Source organism: Schistocerca gregaria, chromosome 11 (genome assembly GCF_023897955.1).
Source record: "Schistocerca gregaria isolate iqSchGreg1 chromosome 11, iqSchGreg1.2, whole genome shotgun sequence".
NCBI classification, from domain to species: domain Eukaryota; kingdom Metazoa; phylum Arthropoda; class Insecta; order Orthoptera; family Acrididae; genus Schistocerca; species Schistocerca gregaria.
Window position 1 is genome coordinate 67823009 of NC_064930.1, and position 23191 is coordinate 67846199.

Genomic DNA, 23191 nt, shown 5'->3' on the forward strand with positions numbered 1-23191 from the left:
TATTTACACATGCCTGCTCTTTTAAAAAGAATTCATCAACTGGCAATGAGATTTGTCATTAGGTGCCTTGCTCATGACCGTGTACTCAGTTTTCTCCCCATAAATTTGTAACCATGCTTTCCCTGAAATATTTCTGTTAGAACTTGTCATGAGACGCAAGTCCTTTTTGCTACCACTTACTGGAACAACACCGTCTGCACCTGCAAGCCAGTTTGTTATGACGTATAACGCAGTTTTATTTCAGTTTGGTTTAATTTTTGATGCCCTCTGTCTGTCTTTTCTAAAACTGAATGAAAAAGTATTAGAAATAAGATGTCTTCTTGTCTAAGACCAGTTCTTACTTCAAAATGCTTCGACATTCCTTTAGTGATCTTTACTCTTCAATAAGTTTACTCTGAACACACTTGTACTGAGTTTATTAACTTTTATGGAAAGTGAAGCTCTTTCAAACCTTTCATTCGCTAATTTAGACTTTACACCAAATTCTCAGAGTATTTTACAGATAGTTTCTCTCTTAACAGAAGCACAGGTCTTCTCGAAATCGTCAAACATTACTACAGTCTACTCGAATTCGTACCGATCGGGCCCGTCGCCTCACTGCGGCAGTCGACGCGCGGAATGAACTTTTTTAAGCCCCGGCGACTTCCCGCGGTCCAGCTGAGGGCCCCATGTGTCGCAGGTTCCTGACGATGCTGGAGGACGAGATCTACGCGTCCTCGTCGCCCATCTGGGACCCGGACTTCAAGCAGGCGCCTCCCCCGCACGTGCTGGCTGTGAGCGCGTCTATGGGGGCGGCCACGGCGACGGCCGGACCCGCGGCCGGGGCTGCCGCACCGGGGGCTTCCCCCGCCTCCAACTTCGCTCGCAAGCAGCTGCGCGAGAGCGGCTCTGTCGCCAGGTGGGTACGGAGTAGGAACTCTTGTAACACCACCCCTCATGGCTTTACTTTAATTCTGGTTTCATTTTCGCATTGATGGCACATTTGTGCGTAACGTTCTCAGTAGACCATTTACACGGTGGTGACAAAAGTAGTGGAATACCTCACAATATTGTGTTGTACCTCCTTTTGCCTGTCATAGTTCAGCTACTCCTTGTGGCATGGATTCGAGTTGTTGGAAGTCCGCTACAGAAATGTTAAGGGAACAATGTATGTCCTATGCCGCCAATGTTAAATTATTGAATTTTTTGACCCATTATCTTGGAAACTTTTTAAGACACCAACTTATAATTTTCCATAATTATTGAATCCATCTTTCTAGCTACACTGAACTAGAATTATTACTAAAATTGCATTGTGGGACATGTTATTTTTTTTCACAATCTTTTGACAGAATTTTGTAAATATATGAACATAAAACAAAATAACTGAGGATATTTTAATTATTCTAGTTCCATGTGTGTTGAATCTCACATTTGGCATTCTGTGAAAATTTCATGCCTCTACCATCAGTACGTTTTTAGAAAGTGTAGTTCAGAGATGTTGAGGTTTAAAACTTCTTTTATTACATATTCTTATACAGACTTACCGAGCGAGGTGGCGCAGTGATTAGCATACTGGACTCGCATTCGGGAGGATGACGGTTCAATTCCGCATCCGGCCATCCTCATTTAGGTTTTCCGTGATTTCCCTAAATCGCTCCATGCAAAGGCCGGGATCGTTCCTTTGAAAGTGCACAGCCGACTTCCTTCCCCATCCTTCCCTAATCCAATGAGACCGATGACTTCACAGTTTGGTCTCTTCCCCCAAACAACCCAACCCAACCTCTTATACAGACTTACATTTCTGCTTCCTTTATGCACTATAATTGCCCTGGCCCATATTCTGTGTCTTCTTCAGTGTCACAACTGCCCAGTGCTTGCCTCCTCCTTTTCTTTCCCGCTTATTTTGTCATTTGTTGAGCAACTAACTCTGTTTGACGTACATAGAGCTCATACAATTCCCGTAGTCCTTTAACTGTGTTCTGCACAAATCTTACCCTTAACTTCTCCAGAACCTTAAGTATTTTGTAGTTCCCACCATTAAAGTTATTACAGCATCAGACACTGCTACCTTTAGAGTCATAAGGCCAATAAATACATTTTTAGGCACACAGCACCACACAACATTTAAGGACTCATTCACATTCAGGGTCTTCCCATGTAAACACTCCTTTAGTATCCAGGGTGAGATTTTCACTCTGCAGCGGAGTCTGCACTGATATGAAACTTCCTGGCAGATTAAAACTGTGTGCTGGACCGAGACTCAAACTCGGGACCTTTGTCTTCCGCGGGCAGGTGCTCTACCATCTGAGCTAGCCAAGCATGACACACACTTCGCTGCAGAGTGAAAATCTCATTCTGGAAACAGTCCCCAAGCTGTGGGGAAGCCATGTCTCCGCCATATCCTTTCTTTCAGGAGTGCTAGTTCTGCAAGGTTCGCAGGAGAGCTTCTGTAAAGTTTGGAAGGTAGGAGACGAGGTACTGGCAGAAGTAAAGCTGTGAGGACGGGGCGTGAGTCGTGCTTGGGTAGCTCAGGTGGTAGAGCACTTGCCCGCGGAAGGCAAAGGTCACAATTTCGAGTGTGAGTTTGGCACACAGTTTTAATCTGCCAGGAAGTTTTACTTCTTTAGTAGCTCAGGATTTGCCAAATCTTTGTAAATAGGTTTGATTGCCTCCATTACTGCCAAAGAAAGAGAATGTGTATATCTAAATTCATGAAGGGTGCCAGAAAATTCAGCTTGCCTATGTTTACACCAAGTGTTTGGTGGAGGTGGACACAAAGCATGACATGGCTTTCCATCGGCATTATCAAGTACTTCAGGTCTCACATATCTGTTTTGTGTTTCTTGAAGATACTTTTATGCTTAAGTGATTTTGTTTGCGTATAAAAAGCAATAGAAGTTAGCTTACTACAGAAATAACCGATAATCACACTACTATCAACGAAAACTAGTATAAGCAACAAAGGACTGATTTATTTATTCGTAATGTCAACTTCTGAGATGTAGCTGTAAGCACAAAACAAAGCAATTAACAGCCTTCTAGACTGTGTAGTTCCCAAGATATGTTGTTTTCTACGATCTAGAAAAGGCCTTTGATACAGTTACCAGAGAAGCCATGTGGATGGTTTTAAAACGCTTCGGCTGCCCTGAACATTTTGTTGACCTGATTGAAACTCTCCACGATGATATGACTGGACAGGTCCTCTGCCAGAATGAAACGGCTGGTGAATTCCCAATAACAAGTGGGCTTAAACAAGGATGCGTTCTTGCACCAACATTATTTGCATTGTATCTGGCAGCTATGCTTTATGAGACAACTGTAAACAATGCAGGAATAGAACTAAAGTACAGGCTTGATGGAGGATTATTCAACCAGTCCAGACTCCATTCAAAAAGGTTCACCAGTATCACTCGTGTGACAGAGATGCAGTACGCTGATGACAATGCTTCTCCAGCTCATTCACCTGCAGAGTTGCAGCTGTCAGTTGATTCCTTCAGCAGGGCGTACGAACGATTTGGTCTCTCCATCAATATTCCAAAGCCAAAGGTGATGGTGCAGCCAACTCCTGGCTCCTCCGTTCCTGACTTCAGCATATCCATTTGTGATACACCCTTGGAAGGATCAGTACAAGAAAAATCTGAAAAACTTGAACATCAATCCGAGTAACTGGTCCACAATAGCAGAAGACCGAAGTCGCTGGCGCTCAGTTACCTCAAATGCTCTTCAAAACTTTGAGCTGGAACGTCGAAGAATGGAGGACGACAAACGCCGGAGACGTAAACTCCTCCAGGCTCAGCCACGTCCTCCACCTTCCATCAGCTGTAATGTCTGTGGCCACCTGTTCCGCGCTAGGATTGGATTGCTAAGCCATCAACGACACTTCCACACCTGAACCGTGACAAAGGAAATCTCAGGAAAGAAATGAAAACTCGGATACTAGTATCAGCCGACGACGACGAGACTGTAGTTCCCAAGATATGACTGCTCAACTGTGGCAGTATACGCATAGCCACGAAATTTGAGCGTCACATGTCAACATTCAAAATATTATTTGAAGGTCTCACAATTGTCTGATTTTAATGTATTATGTACCAAAATGTTCAGGAAAGTCCAAAGTACATTATGGAGTAGAAAACAAAAAAAATTCACGTACAGTGTCCCCTTAATATCCCCTTAAGAGTCTGTAGCCATCCATAACTGCAAAAGTGTTACCAGTGCAGAATTTTGTGCACAAATTCACCTCTTGATTATATCCCATGAGTGTTGGATGGAATTCGTGTTGGGTGACCTGGCTGGCCTGCACTGTCAGAGTGCATTTTCATCCTTAAAAATTCTATCATTGTTTTGGAACATGAAGTCCGTCAATGGCTGCAGATGGTCACCAAGTAGCTGAGCGGAACCATATCCAGCCAACGATTTGTTCCGTTGGGCCACAGAACCCAGTCCATTCCGTGTAAACACAGGCTACACCATTATGGAGTCACCGTCAGCTTATGCAGTGCCTCGTAGGCAACTTGGGTCTGCACCACACTTGTACCAGCTCTTACAAACTGAAATTGGGACCAGTCTGTGAGGCCACTGTTTTCCAGTCATCTTGGGTCCAACCGACATGGTCAGAAGCCCAGGCGCTTGTGTCGGTCGTCTACTGCCATAGCCCTTTAATGCCACATTTCGCTGCACTTGCATAATGGGTATGTCCGTCATATGTCCCACTGTGGTTATTTCAGGCAGTGCTGTTTGTCTGTTAGTGCTGATAACTCTACTAAAACGCTGCTGCTCTCAGTCATTAAGTGAAGTCTGTTGACCACCACATTACCTTTTGTGAGGGGTAAAGCCCGAAATTTGATACTCTCGGCACACTCTTGACACTGTGGGTCTAACAATATTGAATTCCCTAACGATTTCTGAAGTTTAATGTCCCACATGTCTGGCTCTAACTACCATTCCACACCAAAGTCTCTTAATTCCCGTCGTGTGGCCATAATCACATCAGAAACCTTTGACATGGATCATCTGAGTACAAATGACAACTCCACCATTGCACTGCCCTTTTACAACTTATGTACGTGATACTACCGCCATCTGTATATGTGCATATTGCTATCCCATGGGTTTTGTCACATTGGTGTAATCATTACCATCTTTCATTATCCTGAATACTATCAAGCCTCAAAATGTCTTTCCAAGCCCCCTTTTTCAATGACCTGTTCAGGTCAGTTTTCTTCAACGTCTAAGACTGTCAACGAACAGAGACGGCAGACTGGAAACCGTGTATCATTTACTGTACTAAAATTGAAAGTAATTATTTTGGCTTAACTTCATATTATAGAAGTGTGTGTGCGTGCGTGTGTGTGTGCGTGTGCGTGTGCGTGTGTGTGTGCGTGTGCGTGTGCGTGCGCGCTCCACATCTCCACTAAACCACTGCACCAATTTAAACCAAATGTGGTACATATAGGGTGGGTCAGGATGGAAGGTACATGTTATGAGATACAATACTATTAGTGATTCTGAACAAAAAACGTTATATGGACATATGCCATATTGCGAATGGTTTCTGAGATAGCTTTAATAGCTCAGAAATCATACACTCCGGCGAAAATGTGTCTCAATACACAGTTAAACTAAATTAAATTTGCTACAAAGAAAAGGTCCTATTTATTTTTTGTCTAGGGCTAACATTCTGCGTGGGATATTGAAAATCTCGCGCGACGCGTGTGCACTGTAGCTTAGGTACTTTTTGTAGGCCAGTTTGAGGTAGTTTTCTGACTTGATAGACCACAAGCATCCTGCATCAAAATGTTCATCTCAACTTCCTCTATATTACTGTGGTATGTTGTACACAGTGGCAATGAATAATACAGAAAATAAATAGAAATGTACGTTAAAAGTGTTCTATGTCGGAAACCATCAATAGTGCATATATTGCATCAATTTTTTTTGTTCAGAATCAGTAATGCTATCACCTTTCAAAACATGCACCTTTCCTGCTGACTCACCCTGTATGTTCCTTACTGAAAGGCAACAAATGCTGTGGGGGGTGAGAACCACCTTCATAGCAGAGTGGTGGTGATGAGGATGAAAAAGAGGCACAGCCTATGACACAGGAATTTGCAGACTTCATTAATCCAGAATTTGGGAATGAGAGCACTTAGTAATGTGCAAAAACTTTACACATAATTTCAAACCTTTATGAAATTTTCTCTCGGTGTCAACCACTACAAAATTATCAAAGGAAAAATGTTTATCACTTACTACTTTCCTGCTGTTTGTGAAGGATGAGCCAGCCACTCTGATAACACATTAAAAACATCACCCCAAAATTTTAGGGAACAAGTTGGCAATTCCCAAAACCTTAAAAGTTGTATCACATACGAGAAGTGAGATTTAATTTTGAACTTGTCTGCATCATTTAGTAAATATATGGAGTATATTGATTGATGCAGTACATATTGAAAGATAAGCCACTGAACAGTTCCATTACAGTACGTTGATATCGATAGAAATTTGTAAGACAGTTTCTGGTAGTATTCGTCCTTCCGAGGTGTCTAATTCACGTAAAACAAAACAGAAAGAGTTCACTTGTTTGATTAATAAATCTGACCTACTGCTGTCTGTACACAGCAGCATGTAAAGTGCTCATGTAGAACCATTAAGAAGAAGTAAGTAATTCTAACTTCACAGTGGTCGTTGATACCATTATGCTTTTAATTTGGGCCCCCGAGATTAAACATTGTATGAATTTGTAGCACCAGCTTCCAGGGATCAGCTGCAGACGAGGTCATGAAAAATGTTTTTGAATATGTTAGATTTTTGCTTTCAGAGTGAAATACAGCTCGAGAGATGATACTCGGCACATGTGAATTTTTATTTATTTTCTGCACATACCGTATTTACTCGAATCTAAGCCGCACCTGAAATATGAGACTTGAAATCAAGGGAAAAAAATTTTCCACAATATAAGCCACACCTGAAATTTGAGACTCTAAATTCAAGGGGAGAGAAAAGTTTTAGACCGCACCACCAAATCGAAACAAAGTTGGTCCATTGTAATATGAGAGACAATTTAGATCGAATGAACGACAATACAGCTACAGTAGGTTCGAGTCGTAAGCTTAGCACTTAGGCTTTACCAGGTAGCCATCGCTATGCGCCATGCGCTCCATCCGTATTTATACGGGTACCTTTTCTTTTTCACGTGCTTCGCCTGGTTTGAATTGATTGCTTATTTTGCTTTGATCTGGTAAGTGCCGATCTCTTTGTTATAGGTGTTTACGTCACTCTAAGCTGAAAATGCATTACTGTACTGTGTCATGAAGTGTTTGTCGCATTCTGATAATGAGTGCTTACGGCCTGGCCCCGCTCACGGCATGGCTTGCTTTTGTTCGCGCTACTGCGGCTTACAATAAAAAAAAAGAGAGGCATCATCTCGTTAGCAAAACAATGGCAAGAGACTGCTATTTGTTGTTACTTACACTGCTGCTTTCTTTGATAATGATCAACAAGAACCAAATAATAAACTGCTTATGATAGAAGATGTTCTGAACAAGAGCTTAGCGAAAAATTTTCTCGGTTTGAAAATCTTTGCAGACGCCTCTTTAGTACATTACATTCTGCACAGAAATTAGAGTCATCTTAGATTTAAAAATCTAGTTAATTGCCGTGCTTCATTTTTGACTGTATCACTATTAGAGATAAGAATAATACGAATATAAACATGACATGATATGTATATTCTTCCGCATTTGCTGCTGTCTCACCCTAGTTTCGTAGTTTATTAGGCAGACAGGATTTAAATGAGATAGCAGCAAACACGAAAGAATACATGGCAAAAAGTTTATATTCGTATTATTCTTATGTTGAAGAGAATACTGTGTGTGATTCACAATTCATAAAAGTTCCTATTAGCAACCATCTCGTCTCACAGGTACAAAAAAATTCAGAATGTAGAATTGGCCAAATTGACAAACATCCCAAACAGTCTTGCCAGTCTGATTTTCGTAGTACATTGAAATGCTGCTACATTCGAAGATGAACAATTCGGAATTTGTATTTACTTCGTTGGATAATGTATAAAATGCAGTGGTCGAAACTCGGGGCGGAGAAGGAAGGTCGTCTTCCACCCCCACCCCAACCCCCCCCCCTTTTTTTTTATTTTTTTTTTATTTTTTACTGTCGCGGAGGTTTTGGCGTCAGTATTTATTTTTGTGCCTGCAGAGCATGCCTGTGTAGCGCTACATATATTAGACGGCAGAAGTTAGTTGTGGCGGCACCTACCAACATTTTTCAAAATTTCCGATTGCTTTGCACTCGATTCTAAGCCGCAGGCGGTTGTTTTGGATTTAAAAAAAACCGGAAAAAAAGTCCGGCTTAGATTTGAGTAAATACGGTAGCTGTATTTAGTCTTGATATAATCTTCCACATGTTCATTTTTAATTTTTTATCATAACCACGTAGCATTACTGACCTGATTCTTATAGTCCCTTTCTCGGCAGCACCACTGTTGGTCACCTGGAACCTGAAAGTCTAAATGAGCTTAGGCTGGTGTTTGCTCATAAATGTACATGACACTATAATTAAACTGTATTAACACGCACACTTATTCTTCTCTAAGTTCAGTTACTGAGAGCGGTGACCCAGTTTGTCAACTACGAAAATATATCACCGCACTGAACCAAATAAGCACCTACAATCTCTAACAAACGCAGTCCAGTGGCGAAGTTCATTGTTCTGTTGTGACACTAAACCCACTTCACTCGTACTCAAATACATTACAGTTTGCAATCAGTACCCTTAATAGATTATCAAAGAAGAATACAGTGCAGTAGTTTAATTGAGTCCCTTCTTAATGAGCGTCATATTCAATAATCACTCATTTAGATGACAATGACTTTCACCAACATTTGTTAATCAACTCAGTTAAATTAAAATGATCATTAACTTGGTTACAGAAATCACTCATAGTCTTTAAAATATTAATACTAATGTGGTTTGTGGGTGTCGGTGCTTGTGTTTTCACGAACAAAATGTGTGACCGTGGCATGAGCAAACCCCGAGGGTGGACCCAAATTACTTACATGTGGGCTTACTCGTGGTCTTTCTAACCATGAACTGACATATTGTGGGTGATATCTTAATTATAGAAGATGAGCATAAGAAGAAGCGTTAATTTTTGGATGTCCATCCTATTGCATGGACAAGGGACTTCAGCTGATAACATATGTGAGGAAAAGTACCACCACAGATGTATCTCGAGAATGTCCTTAGTCTATCACACGACTAGTTTGACGTGACATTACCGCCATCGTCAGGCCCTACCATTGCCAGAGAACTATTAGAATTCCTTGGCGTTTGTATTGTGGAGTCCTAGTAACAAGGATTCCACAGTAAACGCACCAAAGAAATCGACTACTTTTTTGGCCCAAGGATCGTGGTAATGTCCTGTCAAACTAGTCGTGTGGTAGAATAAAGACAGATTAGATTAGAGATTAGATTAGATTAATACTTGTTCCATAGATCATGAATACGACACTTCGTAATGATGTGGTACGTGTCAAGTTAATGAAAGATGTCTGTACAAGATATTACATTACACTAAATATTGCATGATACTAATGCTTAAGTTAGTTTTTTTTCCCTCCCTTAATTTATATCTAAACATTCAGCCAATGAGTAGAAGGAGTTGTCATCTAGAAATTCTTTTAATTTATTTTGAAATGTTGGTTGACTCTCTGTCAGGCTTTTGATGCTGTTTGGTAGGTGACCAAAGACTTTTGTGGCAGCATAATTTACCCCTTTCTGTGACAACGTCAGTTTTAACCCTGCATAGTGAAGATCATCCTTTCTCCTGGTGTTATAGCTAAGCACACTGCTATTACTTTTGAACTGGGCTGGATTATTAACAACAAATTTCATAAGTGAATATATATATATATATATACTGTGAGGATCCCTAGATCCTTAAATAGATGTCTACAGGATGACCATGGGTGGGCTCCGGCAATTATTCTGGTTACACGTTTTTGAGCAATGAATACTTTTCTACTCAACGATGAATTACCCCAGAACATGATGCATTACGAAGGCAGTGAATGAAAGTAGGCATAGTAAGCTAATTTACTGAGATTCTTATCACCAAAATTTGCAATAACCCTAATAGCATACGTAGCCGAACTCAGATGTTTCAGCAGACCATCAATATGTTGCTTCCAGTTTAACCTCTCATCAATGGACACACCTAAAAATTTTGAAAATTCTACCTTAGCTACAGACTTCTGTTCAAAGTCTATCTTTATTACTGGAGTTGTTCCATTTACTGTACGGAACTGTATATACTGTGTTTTATCAAAATTTAAAGAGAGTCCGTTTGCTGAGAACCACTTAATAATTTTGTGAAAAACATCATTTACAATTACATCACTTTGTTCTTGGTTTTTGGATGTTATTACTATACTTGTATCATCAGCAAAAAGAACTAACTTTGCATCTTCATCAATATGGAATGGTAAGTCATGAATGTATATCAAGAACAGTAAAGGACCTAAGACCGAACCCTGTGGGACCCCGTGCTTCATAGCCCCCCAGTTTGAGGAATCAGCTGTTGTTTTAACATTACATGAACCACTCATTTCAACTTTCTGCATTCTTCCAGTTAAGTATGAATTAAACCATTTGTGCACTGCCCCCCTCAAACCATAATGATTTAGCTTATCTAAAAGAATTCCATGATTTACACAGTCAAAGGCCTTTGAGAGATCACAAAAAATACCAATGGGTGATGTCTGGTTATTCAGAGCATTTAATATTTGATCAGTGAAAGCGTATATAGCATTTTCTGTTGAAAAGCCTTTCTGAAAACCAAACTGACATTTTGTTAGTACTTTATTTTTACATATATGGGAAGCTACTCTTGAATACATTACTTTCTCAAAATTTTTTGATAGAGCTGTCAGAAGAGAGATTGGGTGATAGTTGTTGACATCCGACATATCCCCCTTTTTATGCAATGGTTTTACAATGGCATATTTCAGTCTATCGGGGAAAACACCCTGCTCCAGAGAGCTATTACATACGTTGCTGAGAATCCTACGTATCTGTGGGGAACAAGCTTTAAGTATCTTGCTGGAAATGACATCAATTCTGTAAGAGCTTTTACTTTTCAGTGAGTTTATTATTTTACTGATTTCAGAGGGAGAGGTTCGTGGAAATGCAGTTGTTTCAAACTGCACAGGTATGGCCTCTTCTATTAGAAGCCTTGCCTCTTCAAGATACATCTGTTGTGGTACTTTTTTTCATAGGATAAGCTTTTCCTTCATAAACTACATTATGCTTTGAGAATTGGCTAGCCCGGATGAACTACAAGAGCTAATGTGACTTTGGCTTATAAAAATGTTGATGGTTAGAAATTTAGAAAAATATCTGGACACTATTATTTGTGTGTGACGTGGATCCCCTTGTTTACACATACACTATGAGATCAAAAGTATCCGGACACCTGGCTGAAAATGACTCACAAGTTTGTAGCACCCTCCATTGGCAATGCTGGAATTCAGTATGGTGTTGGCCCACCCTTAGCCTTGATGACAGCTTCCACTCTCACACGCATACATTCAATCAGGTGCTGGAAGGTTTCTTGGAGAATGGCAGCCCATTCTACACGGAGTGCTGCGCTGAGGAGAGGTACCAATGTCAGTCGGTGAGGCCTGGCACGAAGTCAGTATTCCAAAACATACTAAAGGTATTCTATAGGATTCAGGTCAGGACTCTGTGCAGGCCAGTCCATTATAGGGATGTTATTGTTGTGTAACCACTCCGCCACAGGCCGTGGATTATGAACAGGTGCTCGATCATGTTGAAAACTACAATCACCATCCCCGAATTGCTCTTCAACAGTGGGAAGCATCTACATCAATGTAGGATTGTCCTGTGATAGCCCCCTCCATGAAAAAGAGGTCCACACCATAACACCACCGCCTCCGAATTTATCTGTTGGCACTACACACACTGGCTGATTACATTCACCAGTCATTTGCCCTACCCACACCCTGCCATCGTATCACCACATTGTATACCATAACTCGTCACTCCATACAATGTTTTTGTATTATTCAGTTATCCAGTGTCTATGCTCCTTACACTAAGTGAGGCATTTTCCGGTGTGATGTGTGGCTTATGAGCAGCTGCTCGACCATGAAATCCAACTTTGCTCATCTCCCACCTAACTGTCACAGTACCTGCAGTGGATCCTGATGCAGTTTGGAATTCCTGTGTGATGGTCTAGATAGATGTCTGCCTATTACACATTACAATCCTCTTCAACTGTCAGCGGTCTCTGTCAGTCAACAGATGAGGTTGGCCTTTGTGCTTTTGTGCTCTGTGTGTCCCTTCACATTTCCACTTCACTATCACATCGGAAACAGTGGACCGAGGGATGTTTAGGAGTATGGAAATCTTGCATACAGACATATGACACGAGTGACACCCAGTCACCTGTCCACGTTCGAAGTCCGTGAGTTCCACGGACCGCCCCATTCTGCTCTCTCACGATGTCTAATGACTACTGAGGTCACTGATATGGAGTACCTGGCAGTAGGTGGCAGCACAATGCACCTAATATGAGAAACGTATGTTTTTGGGGATGTCTGAATACTTTTGATCGCATAGTGCATGAGTGTTCTATTGCAGCTTATGGTAAATTATATGAAATTATTAATTAGTGAGTTAATTAAGTATATTGTATGTCATTTTCTACAGAAAAATAAAAGTTCCAAAAGTAAGTAGTTAAGAATGATAATCTGACAGTGGTTAGAGCAAAATCTTGAGTGAAAATTGTTAATGACTCAGAACTTTCAAGTTTAATTATTTTGGAAAATAATCAGTTTTAGATCATTTCGATACTTCAGAATGCTTAGCTCTCATTTGATGTTAGTTATCTTTCTCAGATATACTGGTTAACTCATGGGATTCTGCATGTTGCGAAGTGTAATACTGACATCAGATAATTATATTTTGACATTATGAGTTCCTAATTAAAACTGATAACACAATTGTAAACAGAACAACCAAAATGATAACCTGAACAATAAATTCAAATGGAATTGTCTAAATAAGATCTTGAGATTTTTGTGTAGTGTTACATGTCAGTAGTAAACCTATCGAAAAAAAAAAAAGGTTGGGGAAAAAAATCTGGTTATTTGTGGGAATAGAAACAACAAATGGAAAGAATCAACCATGTTATGTTACAATTGCCTCCCCCCTCGTCCCCAATCCCTCCCTCTCCCTCCCTCCCTCCCTCCCTCCCACCCTCCCACCCTCCCTCCCTCCCTCCCTCCCTCCCTCCCTCCCTCCCTCCCTCTCTATCCCTCCCTCCCTCCCTCTCTCTCCCTCCCTCCCTTAAATATTTAACATTAAGTGTGTTATCAAGAAAAGTTTAGAAAAGGTTTGAAATTATGCTTAAAGTTTGTCAGAGGCAAACACCAGGGGCTAAAAAACAGTCAAAACAATGGCGGCATTCCGGTTCTCCAAATGTCAAAAAGTTCAAGGGAATGCTGTCAGCGGGGAAGGTGATGGCTTCGGTATTTTGGGATAGAAAAGGCGTTCTGCTGGCTGAGTACCTGGAAAGAGGTAAAACAGTTGACGTGTCAAGGTAATGTGAGACACTAACACAGCTATGCCGGGCTATACAGAACAGGAGTTGGGGTCAGCTGACAAAGGGAATTTGTTTGCACCATAACAACACCTGCCTTCATGTTGCCAGCACCACCACAGATCTCATCACCAAATTCAGGTGGGAAATCATTGATCATACTCCATACAGTCCTGATTTGACTCTCAGTTTGTTTCCTAACTCGAAATTTAACTTAGGGGGGATTAAATTCTCAAGTGATGAAGAGCTGAAGGCAGCTGCCCATTCCTTCCTGCACAAGTCACCAGGAAAGTGGTACGATACGGGTATGAAAAAGCTTCTGGAGTGTCTCCAAAAGTGCATTGATTATGATGGAGACTACGTTGAAAAATAGCTAAAAGTCCAAGCTTTCAGAATATGTAATTTATTTTGCAATAAAATGATGTTTCTGTGCCAAAAAGCATCATAGACCTTAATTTATAGATAACCCTCATATGTGCGTCAAGTTTGGTTGGCATTGGTTCAGTGGTTGAGGAGGAGATGCGGAAATCACACACACACACACACACACACACACACACACACACACACACACACACACACACACACACACATATTCACACATTTTATATGTATAGATTTTAACTCACAGGTTCACCTGAAGTTGGGACTGAGTCCCTGAAACCAGTAGTGCAAGGAATTCAGTCAATAATACTTTTTATACAACTGTAGCATATGATTTCATCACGAACATTAATACAGCAGTTGCAGATGACCCATCAGCAAAAGCAAACGGGCTAAACTCCATTCCGTGTTCCGACAGCACTGAGAAGCGTGTGGCCCAGGACGAAGCCTCAGGGACTCCGAGTGCGAGCGGCGGGGGTAAGCGGCGCAAAACTGCGGCGTCGGCGCTGGCGGCCGCGATGGGGCAGGAGGCGGGAGGAGACCTGCCGGAGGAGACGGTGGCCGACATCATCGCCCAGATCGACCACCCCGGGCACTCTGCAGGCCCCGACGTGAGTAGTGTGTGGTGTGTAGAGTGGTGGGCCATGTCGCACACACGTGGCACAAATGTTTGCTTGTATGTTGCGATCTACTGCTTTTTTGTGACATGTGAAATAAGATTTTTAAAGATTGCGAGGAGACACAAGACTGGTGCAGTGTTACGTGGCTTTATGCTTAATTACAGACTTACTATTTTATCAGTTGATTTGTTTTCACCACGTAACGCCCGCTGCTGCATCCTTCTTCGTAGCTGTGCGATGTATCACTTTTCGTTCTGTCGCTGTAATTCTTCCTTTCCTATATCTTTACTACTTTTTATCTATATAAATGTTGAACTATTAGTTTTGCCGTTTAACAACTTTTTAATAACTGTGGAAGTATTACAGGCATCGGGTCCCACCTAATGTGTCACCCGCCTATACGTTTTACGTCAACCTTTCAAGACTCGATCGATCTGTTTACAAAGAGAAAGCAGAATATCTCTTCCTTTGACGTTGTCCAACAACGACCTAGGAAGCTCGACGCCCTCGCGGCCCAGGCTCTTCCGTGGCTCGCAGTAGTTTGCAGCATTCGTTTTATTCCCTGCCCACTTGCCGCTACGTCGAACTTTTGTGGTGGTCGTTGGGCAACGTCTTCCATGTTATCTGCAACATAAATAAACTTTCTTCCCACAGTATTTCTGAAAACCCAAAAACAAACTTAAAGAACATAATAATAATAACTGTTCTTACAATTATTCGTATAAGTCTTGGTCAGTTTAATGAGGGGTGGGAAAGGCCTAAGCCTTGTGACACCACACTGGCCATCCTTACCTCCAGGAACTAAAATCCTTCGTACTGCTAATACAAACAGCTAAAAGTAGAATATACAGGGTTATACCCAATAGTTCAGAAAATACTTTAAAATTGCTGTGCCTTACCAATATCTTGTTCCCCACCATCACCTTCAAAGTTCTCTTATTAGGAGCAAACCAGTGAAACCCTGATTTTGTAAAGAGTTCAACTCCCATGTATAAAACAGCTTCAAACTGGTAAAACAGCTTCAAATGGGTAAAACAGCTTCAAACATATAATTACTTTACGCATGAGTTAATAATGCATTAAATCTTTAAGTGTGTTAGCGAGAAAAAGTGCAGGAACTGTGTGAAATTAAGCTTGAAGTCTATTGGAAGTGGCTTGAAATTATGCTTAAAGGTTGGAAGTTGGTAAGTGCTCTCATTATGAAACACTGGGTGAATATAGTCTGGGTAATGTGCACTCAATTTCAAACAAAGGATAGTTTTTCATGCATCTCAATGTTTATGAGATCATATCTCTTGAACTGTGTGTTGTACAGTGGTCTATGCAGATACTGTCCATGAAATGTGTTGCCTTTTAATTTATTATTTCTTTACTAATAACTATATTTACAGCATATTTTGCAGACAGTATCCACATATACCATTGATGTACCTACAAAATTATATAATTGTCCGACATATAGTTCAGGGCATATGATGTGATACAAATAGAAGCTGTTTAAAATGGAGTACAATTATCCACACTATATTCACCCATTGTTTCATAATGAGAACATTTAGTGATTTCCAACAAACTTTAAGCATAATTTCAAACATTTTATAAAATTTTTCTCACTTACGTGCATAATGTCAAATTTTTAACCCATTAACTGATTTGTAAATAAATTGACATGTGAAGCTGTTTCAGACACAGGAGTTTAAATCTTTAAAGAACTCCGTGTTTATAGATCTACTGTAACTTGTTCCAAGCTGTTGCACAGCTCTCAGATGGTCTGTTTATGACCCTGCAGAATCGTATCTCTAAGTTTCTGAACATTTCCTGTTCAAATGCCAGCTCACAGCCGGCCAGATTGGTCATCGACAGTAATCAACATTGACCCATTTTTCATTTACGTGTAGCAGATGTAATCACATATGCAACCGAAAGTACTGCCTTCAAAAGCTTGCTTCAACATTTGGTGTATTACTGCAGTGATATCCCAAAGAAAAAATAAAACTTTTTCACCAATATTTCATGTGAGCCATGCGAAACCACAAACTCGCAGGAAGATGACAGTAGAAACGTGCTCACTGGCAGCCATCTGGAATGAATTATTCACTCTGCAGTGGAGTGTGCACTGATATGAAATTTGCTGACAGATTAAAATTGCGCACCAGACTCAGACCAAGGGCATTTCCATTTTTTAATCTTCCAGGAAGTTTAATATCAGCACACACTTCACTCCAGAGTGCATTCTGGAAACATCCCCCAGACTGTGGCTAAGCCATGTCCCACAATATCCTTTCTTTCAGGAGAGCAAGTCTTGCAAGTTTCACACGAGAGCCTCTGTGAAGTTTGGAAGGTAGGAGACTAGGTACTGGCGGAAGTAAAGGAGTGAGGACAGGGCGTGAGCCATGCTCTGGTAGCTTGGGCAGTAGAGCAACTGCCTAATGCCCCATATTTTGAATCCTGGTCTGGCATGCAGATTTAATCTGCTAGGAAGTTTCAACATTCAACCAAACTATTCGACTCACAGCCACTTGCCACTGGTTCAATATGGATGAGTGGGGTGTACTCAGAACCATTTGTTGTATGTTTCTTCTTCAGGGGGCAGATCAGATCCTATGCCAAAAAATGCCTACCACAATGGACATATAAGATCCTAAAGCTAGGTCTAGAGTTTTGTGCTCTGAAATAGGAAATGTTTCCTCATGGAGGTAAGTATTTACCAGCCATTCTCTCTCCTTGAATTATTAACACTTCTCTCCGTTGAATTTTCCTATCAACAAGATTTTTGTCATTTGCAGTTGCTGTCTAGAATTACTTAATTCCATTTTGCTGCTCCACAATCCCCTTCAGGAAGTACTTCCATTACATTTGTTGAAAAAATGCAATTGTGCTCCTATCATTCTGTACATTGTTAGTTAGGTAGTGATCAGAAAGAGATATTTATTTGTGTGTGTTTCATTATACAATGCTGTGTAAAACTTAAGGACAAAATGGATAAAGTAACGTAACACATTAACTAGTCATTGGAACTGAGTGGAAGTTTGGGAACATGTTGCCAGAGGTCTCTCAGTCCGGTACAGAAAGTTGGACATCACACGGCGTAAAGGCTGTATGACTGTAGTGGCAAATGTGAGGTAGTTGAAGGAATGGCAGAAGATTGTGTGTCAATCAGCAAGCAGTTATGGCACACTGTGGTGGTGATGTTCATTGCAACATGTCCCAGAAACAACACTTTGATGACTTCACGTTGGGTAGACTCACGCTAAATGGGAGGAGGACGAAGTGTGACGAGTGTAGCTGAGGAGTTTTGCACCACTCACAGCACTGTTCCTCGTGCGCGGCATGTGTCCCTAACCACAGTCATGGCTGCCCGAAAGGAGCGGAGGTGGTCGATCACGAACAAATACAGCAGCAGATGACTGCTACATGATGCAACAGGCAAGAAGTGATCCATGTCTAACAACGGTGCAATTGCAACTATATTTAACAGGACTGCAAGGCACGCAGTCTCGTGCTCTGTAGTGGAGTGCGTCGAGGTGGTTCCTTTGTCCGACAACCAGTATGTTGTGTTCCCTCAACACACCCTCATCGATGACATCGTTTGTGATCCAGAATGAGATTTTCACTCTGCAGCAGAGTGTGTGCTAATATGAAACTTCCTGACAGATTAAAACTATGTGCCGGATCGAGACTTGAACTCAGGACCTTTGCTTTTCACTGGCATGTGCTCCACCAACTGAGCTACCCGAGCATGACTCACGACCCTCCCTCACAGCTTCAGTTCTGCCAGTACCTAGCCTCCTATCTTTCAAACTTCAGGTACTGAGGATGGATTGAGAGTTGTCTTTGGGTAGCTCATTTTGTAGAGCACATGCCCGCAAAAGGCAAAGGTGCCGAGTTCGAGTTTCGGTCCGGCACACAGTTTTAATCTGTCAAGAAGTTTCATATCAGTGCACGCACTGCTGCAGAGTGGTGAAAATCTCATTCTGGAAACATCCCCCAGGCTGTGGCTGAGCCATGCCTCCACAATATCCTTTCTTCCAGGAGTGCTAGTTCTGCAAGGTATGCAGGAGAGCTTCTGTAGAGTTTGGAAGGTAGGAGGCGAGGTACTGCCAGAAGTGAAGCTGTGATGGTGGGTCGTGAGTCGTGCTTGGGTAGCTCAGCTGGTAGAGCACTTGCCTGCGAAAGGCATAGGTCCCGTGTTTGAGTCTCGGTCCAGCACACAGTTTTAATCTGCCAGGAAGTTTCATATCACCCCACACTCTGCTGCAGAGTGAAAATCCCATTATGGAAACATCCCCCAGGCTGTGGCTAAGCCATGTCTCCACAGTATCCATTCTTTCAGGAGTGCTAGTTCTGCAAGGTTCGCAGGAGAGTTTCTGTAAAGTTTGGGAGGTAGGAGATGAGATACTGGCAGAAGTAAAGCTGTGAGGACGGGTCGTGAGTTGTGCTTGAGTCACTCAGTCGGTAGAGCACTTGCCCACGAAAGGCAAAGGTCGCAATTTCGAGTCTCAGTCTGGCACACAGTTTTAATCTGCCAGGAAGCTTCCATTATCTGTGATGCTGCTGAGAGCATAGGGACTGGACCAGTGAGTACTGGGTTCACATTCTCTTCGTGGATGTGAGCAGATTTAGTCTGAGTAGTGATTCTGGATGTACCCTTTTATGGGAAAAGGTGGGAGCACAAAATACACCTGTGAACATAGCCACCCATGGTCGTTTTTGTGGTCCAGGTGTTGTCTGGGAAGGCATAATGTTGTGTGGCCCTACAGACCTTCAGATCTTTGAACTGGTACACTCACCAGTCGAGATTGTTGTGACACAGCTCGCCTTCCGCACGGGCGTCTTTTCAAGGGTGCGTTCGGCCCTGATTTAATTTTTATCGACGGTAGTGCACGACCGCAATGGACAGTGCACGTGGAGGAACCCTTGGAACGAGAGGATATTCAGCAAACGGACTGGCCTGCACATTCCCCCAACTTAAATCGCATCGGGCAGATGTGTGATGCTTTGGGGAGTCGTACTGCGGCACATCCACTTGCGCCAACGACCACTCGGCTGATGTCAGTTCTGCTAGTGGAGGAATGCAATGCCTACCACAAGAACTCCTTACCAAGCTTGTGACCAACACGGGAGTCCATTGCAGAGCACGTATTGCCATCTGTGGTGATCACGCACCCTGTTAAGAACCGTGTGCCCCCTTTCAGCATGTCACGAATCACAATGGCTTCACTCTAGTGATCGTCTTTGAAAAAAATCGTCATTTCTGTTCATCTCATTGTGTATTTCTTTCTGTTACCGTCTGCATTGTACTGTAGTAGTTCATTCTATGTGCAGACCGAGTTTCATCGAGCTGTGTCGCTTGGTAGTGACACCCTGTGTCATAAGTTTTGCAACCATTGTACGAGGGTGGTTTGTAAAGTTCTCGGAACAGAATAGAAAAAAAAATTACTTCCATCACTGAAACTTATTTTTATTTTTCAATGTAGTCTCCTTGGAAGGTAATTCACTTGGTCCAACAATGTTCCAGTGCCTTGATCCCAATGGAAAAAAAGTATTTCCATCACTGAAACTTTTTTTTATTTTGCAATGTAGTCTCCTAGTAGATTAATGCACTTGGTCCAACGACGTTCCAGTGCCTCGATCCCATCTCGAAATAGAGTTTCCTCCAGGCCTGCAAAATAGTTGTCAACTCCGGATATCAATTCTTTGTTTGAAGTGAATCTTTTTTCACCAAGAAAAATTTTAAATTTTAGGAAGAGACTGAAGTCTAACGGTGTCATATCAGGTGAATAAGGCACCTGTGGCAACAATCCACACCTTAGTTCGTGTAATTTTGCCATGGCGCCAGCACGTGTGCGGGCGTGCATTGCCTTGATGGAATATGACTTTCATCCTTGCTAAACCTGGCCTTCTTTCACATATCTTTTGTTGCAAATTGTCCAGGAGGTTAGCATAGTATTCTCCAGTAATTGTATGCCCACTGGGGAGATAATCTACAGACAGAATCCCCTTCGCATCCCAGAACACTGATGCCATGACCTCTCCTGCTGAAGGAATTGTCTTTGCTTTCTTTGGTGGCGGACAATTAGCATGTTTCTACTGCTTTGGCTGTTGTTTTGTCTCTGTGGTATAGTACTGCACCCAAGTCTGTGGCCACAAACCGGCACAAAAACTCGTGTTTGTTTCTCCTTAAATTTTGTGTTCAGATTGATTGGACTGTGGCTCTTTATGTCCAACTGAACCGATCATTGACTACAAATGCATATATTCGGTTACTTGGAGACATTCACAGCCATTCCTGGGATCCACGTCCCCAAACAATGGTCCAATTCCCAAACAATGGTCCAATTTTATGGATGACAATGCAAGCCGAAATTGTTCTCTATGTGTTTGAGGAACATTCTAGACAATTCGAGTGAATGATTTGGCCACGCAGCTCGCTCGACTTGAATCCCCCAAACATTTGTGGGACATACTGAGAGATCAGTTCACACAAATTCCTGCACCAGAAACACTTTCATGACTCATGGTTGGCTGTGGCTCATTATTTCTGCAAGGGGCTTCCAACAACTTTTCGAGTCCTTGCCACATCGAGTTGCTGTAGTTCGCTGGACAGAATGATGTACGACATGATACTAGTCTTTATGCCGTGACTTTTGTAACCTAAGTGTATGATGACGCGAAATTGATTTATTGGCAGCACATATCAGGATGTTGTTTCGTAAAATGGTCTTGCTGGACACATAATTTTGTGCACTTTAGGTCCTATGTTGCTGCATAACAAATGGAACCTTAGACTTAAAAAATTATTTTAAAAATCAGGAGAAAAACATCCCTGCATTTTCAATAAGCGGATTTATTGGTTTGCACTATGCCACACCCGATGAAATCATTGTGTGTTATGTTGAATATATACTGATGGCATTTTGTGTGTCTTACTCTTATGTGTTTATCAAGTTAGGTGCAGCCATAGTGATAATATTTTTATGACATATGACATTTTAATCATCGGTAAATGTTTCCGAGTCTAATATTTCATAAAACAAGTATTTCCTGACTATCACATTCATTATTTTTTTGTGTTTTGCGATTCGACATCTGCCAAATTCAGATCTAAAAATAAAACAGTAAAAGTTTATTTGATTTTGCATGAAAAATAAAGTATTTTTGGTTTTATAAAATAATGTTTACACCATTGTGTTGCACAGTACTCTTTTGACTTTTTTGTCATTAACTAAAGCACGTGTTCTGCTGTGCTTCATACAGCAGAAATTAGATAGTGAAAAACATTTGCTGTCACCATCTGGTAGTAATAAACTAACATATGTTATGTGGCATGCACTAAAACGTGTTATGCAGCATGCATGATGTAATTAAAAAATATCTTTTTCACACAATTTTATAACAAATTTTTGTGACGTGAATACATATAGAGTCAGTGTTATAAAAGTAAACACTAAACTGTTTTGATAAAACAAGACACACAAAATAATAATAATAATAATAATAATAATAATAATTCCCAGATGCTTGATCCTTTTGCTGCTACAGGTGAGCTCTCTACATCCCATGCTGAGGCGGCTTTCATAATGGCTGTACTGCTCGCCAAGGCTGGTGCCTGGTCTGAGAGATGGGATTTCAGCCGATATCAGATACTTATCTGATTTTTCAAAAACTATTAGCTGGAAAATTTGATTTTTGCTCATCTTACAGTCAGAGATCTTCACTCGATGAAGAAGTGAATCTCTTTTTGTTATTCGTATACTTACTGAGCTGCATCAAATTACGTGAAACGATGCACAAAATTTTGAAGAGTTCATAGAGGTAAAAGTGCGCTGCGTAAACTTTGCGTGTGGTTGATTTTAGTTTGTACATTGCAGTGAATGAAATGTAGATAAAATATCAAAATTTTATTTATAATTGAGAGCAGAAGGTTATTTCATTTCATTCACGAATTATTGGGCTTTATATCGTAAGGACGGTCGTGCACAACATGCCCATTCGCATCCTTGCACATTGCGAATCCTGTGGTTGTAACAATTGTCATATCTCATAAGAAATTCAAGATATCAAAGCAAGGCCTTCTGCAAATTATAGCACACAATGAGACACGTATGTTGTGTGGTAAATAGTCAAAACTTTTTCATTCACTGAGATGTGGAAGATAGCCGGAGTGAATTTACATGTCCTCAACACCTGGGGAATGTTGTAGTAGCACATGTATACATACCCACAGTAGCGAAATGGTTAACAGATTAGGTTTTTATGCATTGATCTCATGACACTGCAGTTAGTATACAGGCCTAACCTGAAGTCTACGAGCAAAATTTCAGTGTTTCCTCATGAATATTTTCAGTGTGTTTTTTACATCTCCATGTATACACTGCAAACTAATGTGAAGTGCCTGGCAGTGGGTGCTTCCATTGTCCCATTCTTACTGCTCCACTCAGATACGGATCAAAGGAAGGATTCTTTTTTAAATGCTTCCATGTGCCTGCAATTGATATAATCTCGTCTTGGAAGAAATATGCAGGCAAATTTACTATATTGGTAGATTTATCACTTAAGGCTA

At 41.3% G+C, this 23191-nt stretch overlaps 1 protein-coding gene across 5 annotated transcripts in view; it reads left to right on the forward strand.

The window, feature by feature from the left end:
* LOC126295208 (histone acetyltransferase KAT2A) overlaps nucleotides 1–23191 on the forward strand; it is a 298502-nt gene that overhangs the window by 152006 nt on the left and 123305 nt on the right. For all 5 annotated transcript variants that reach the window (XM_049987541.1, XM_049987542.1, XM_049987543.1 and 2 more), the window contains 2 exons: nucleotides 680–898; nucleotides 14427–14619. In XM_049987541.1, the coding sequence (XP_049843498.1) occupies nucleotides 680–898; nucleotides 14427–14619 (412 nt within the window). The remainder of the gene's footprint in view (nucleotides 1–679; nucleotides 899–14426; nucleotides 14620–23191) is intronic.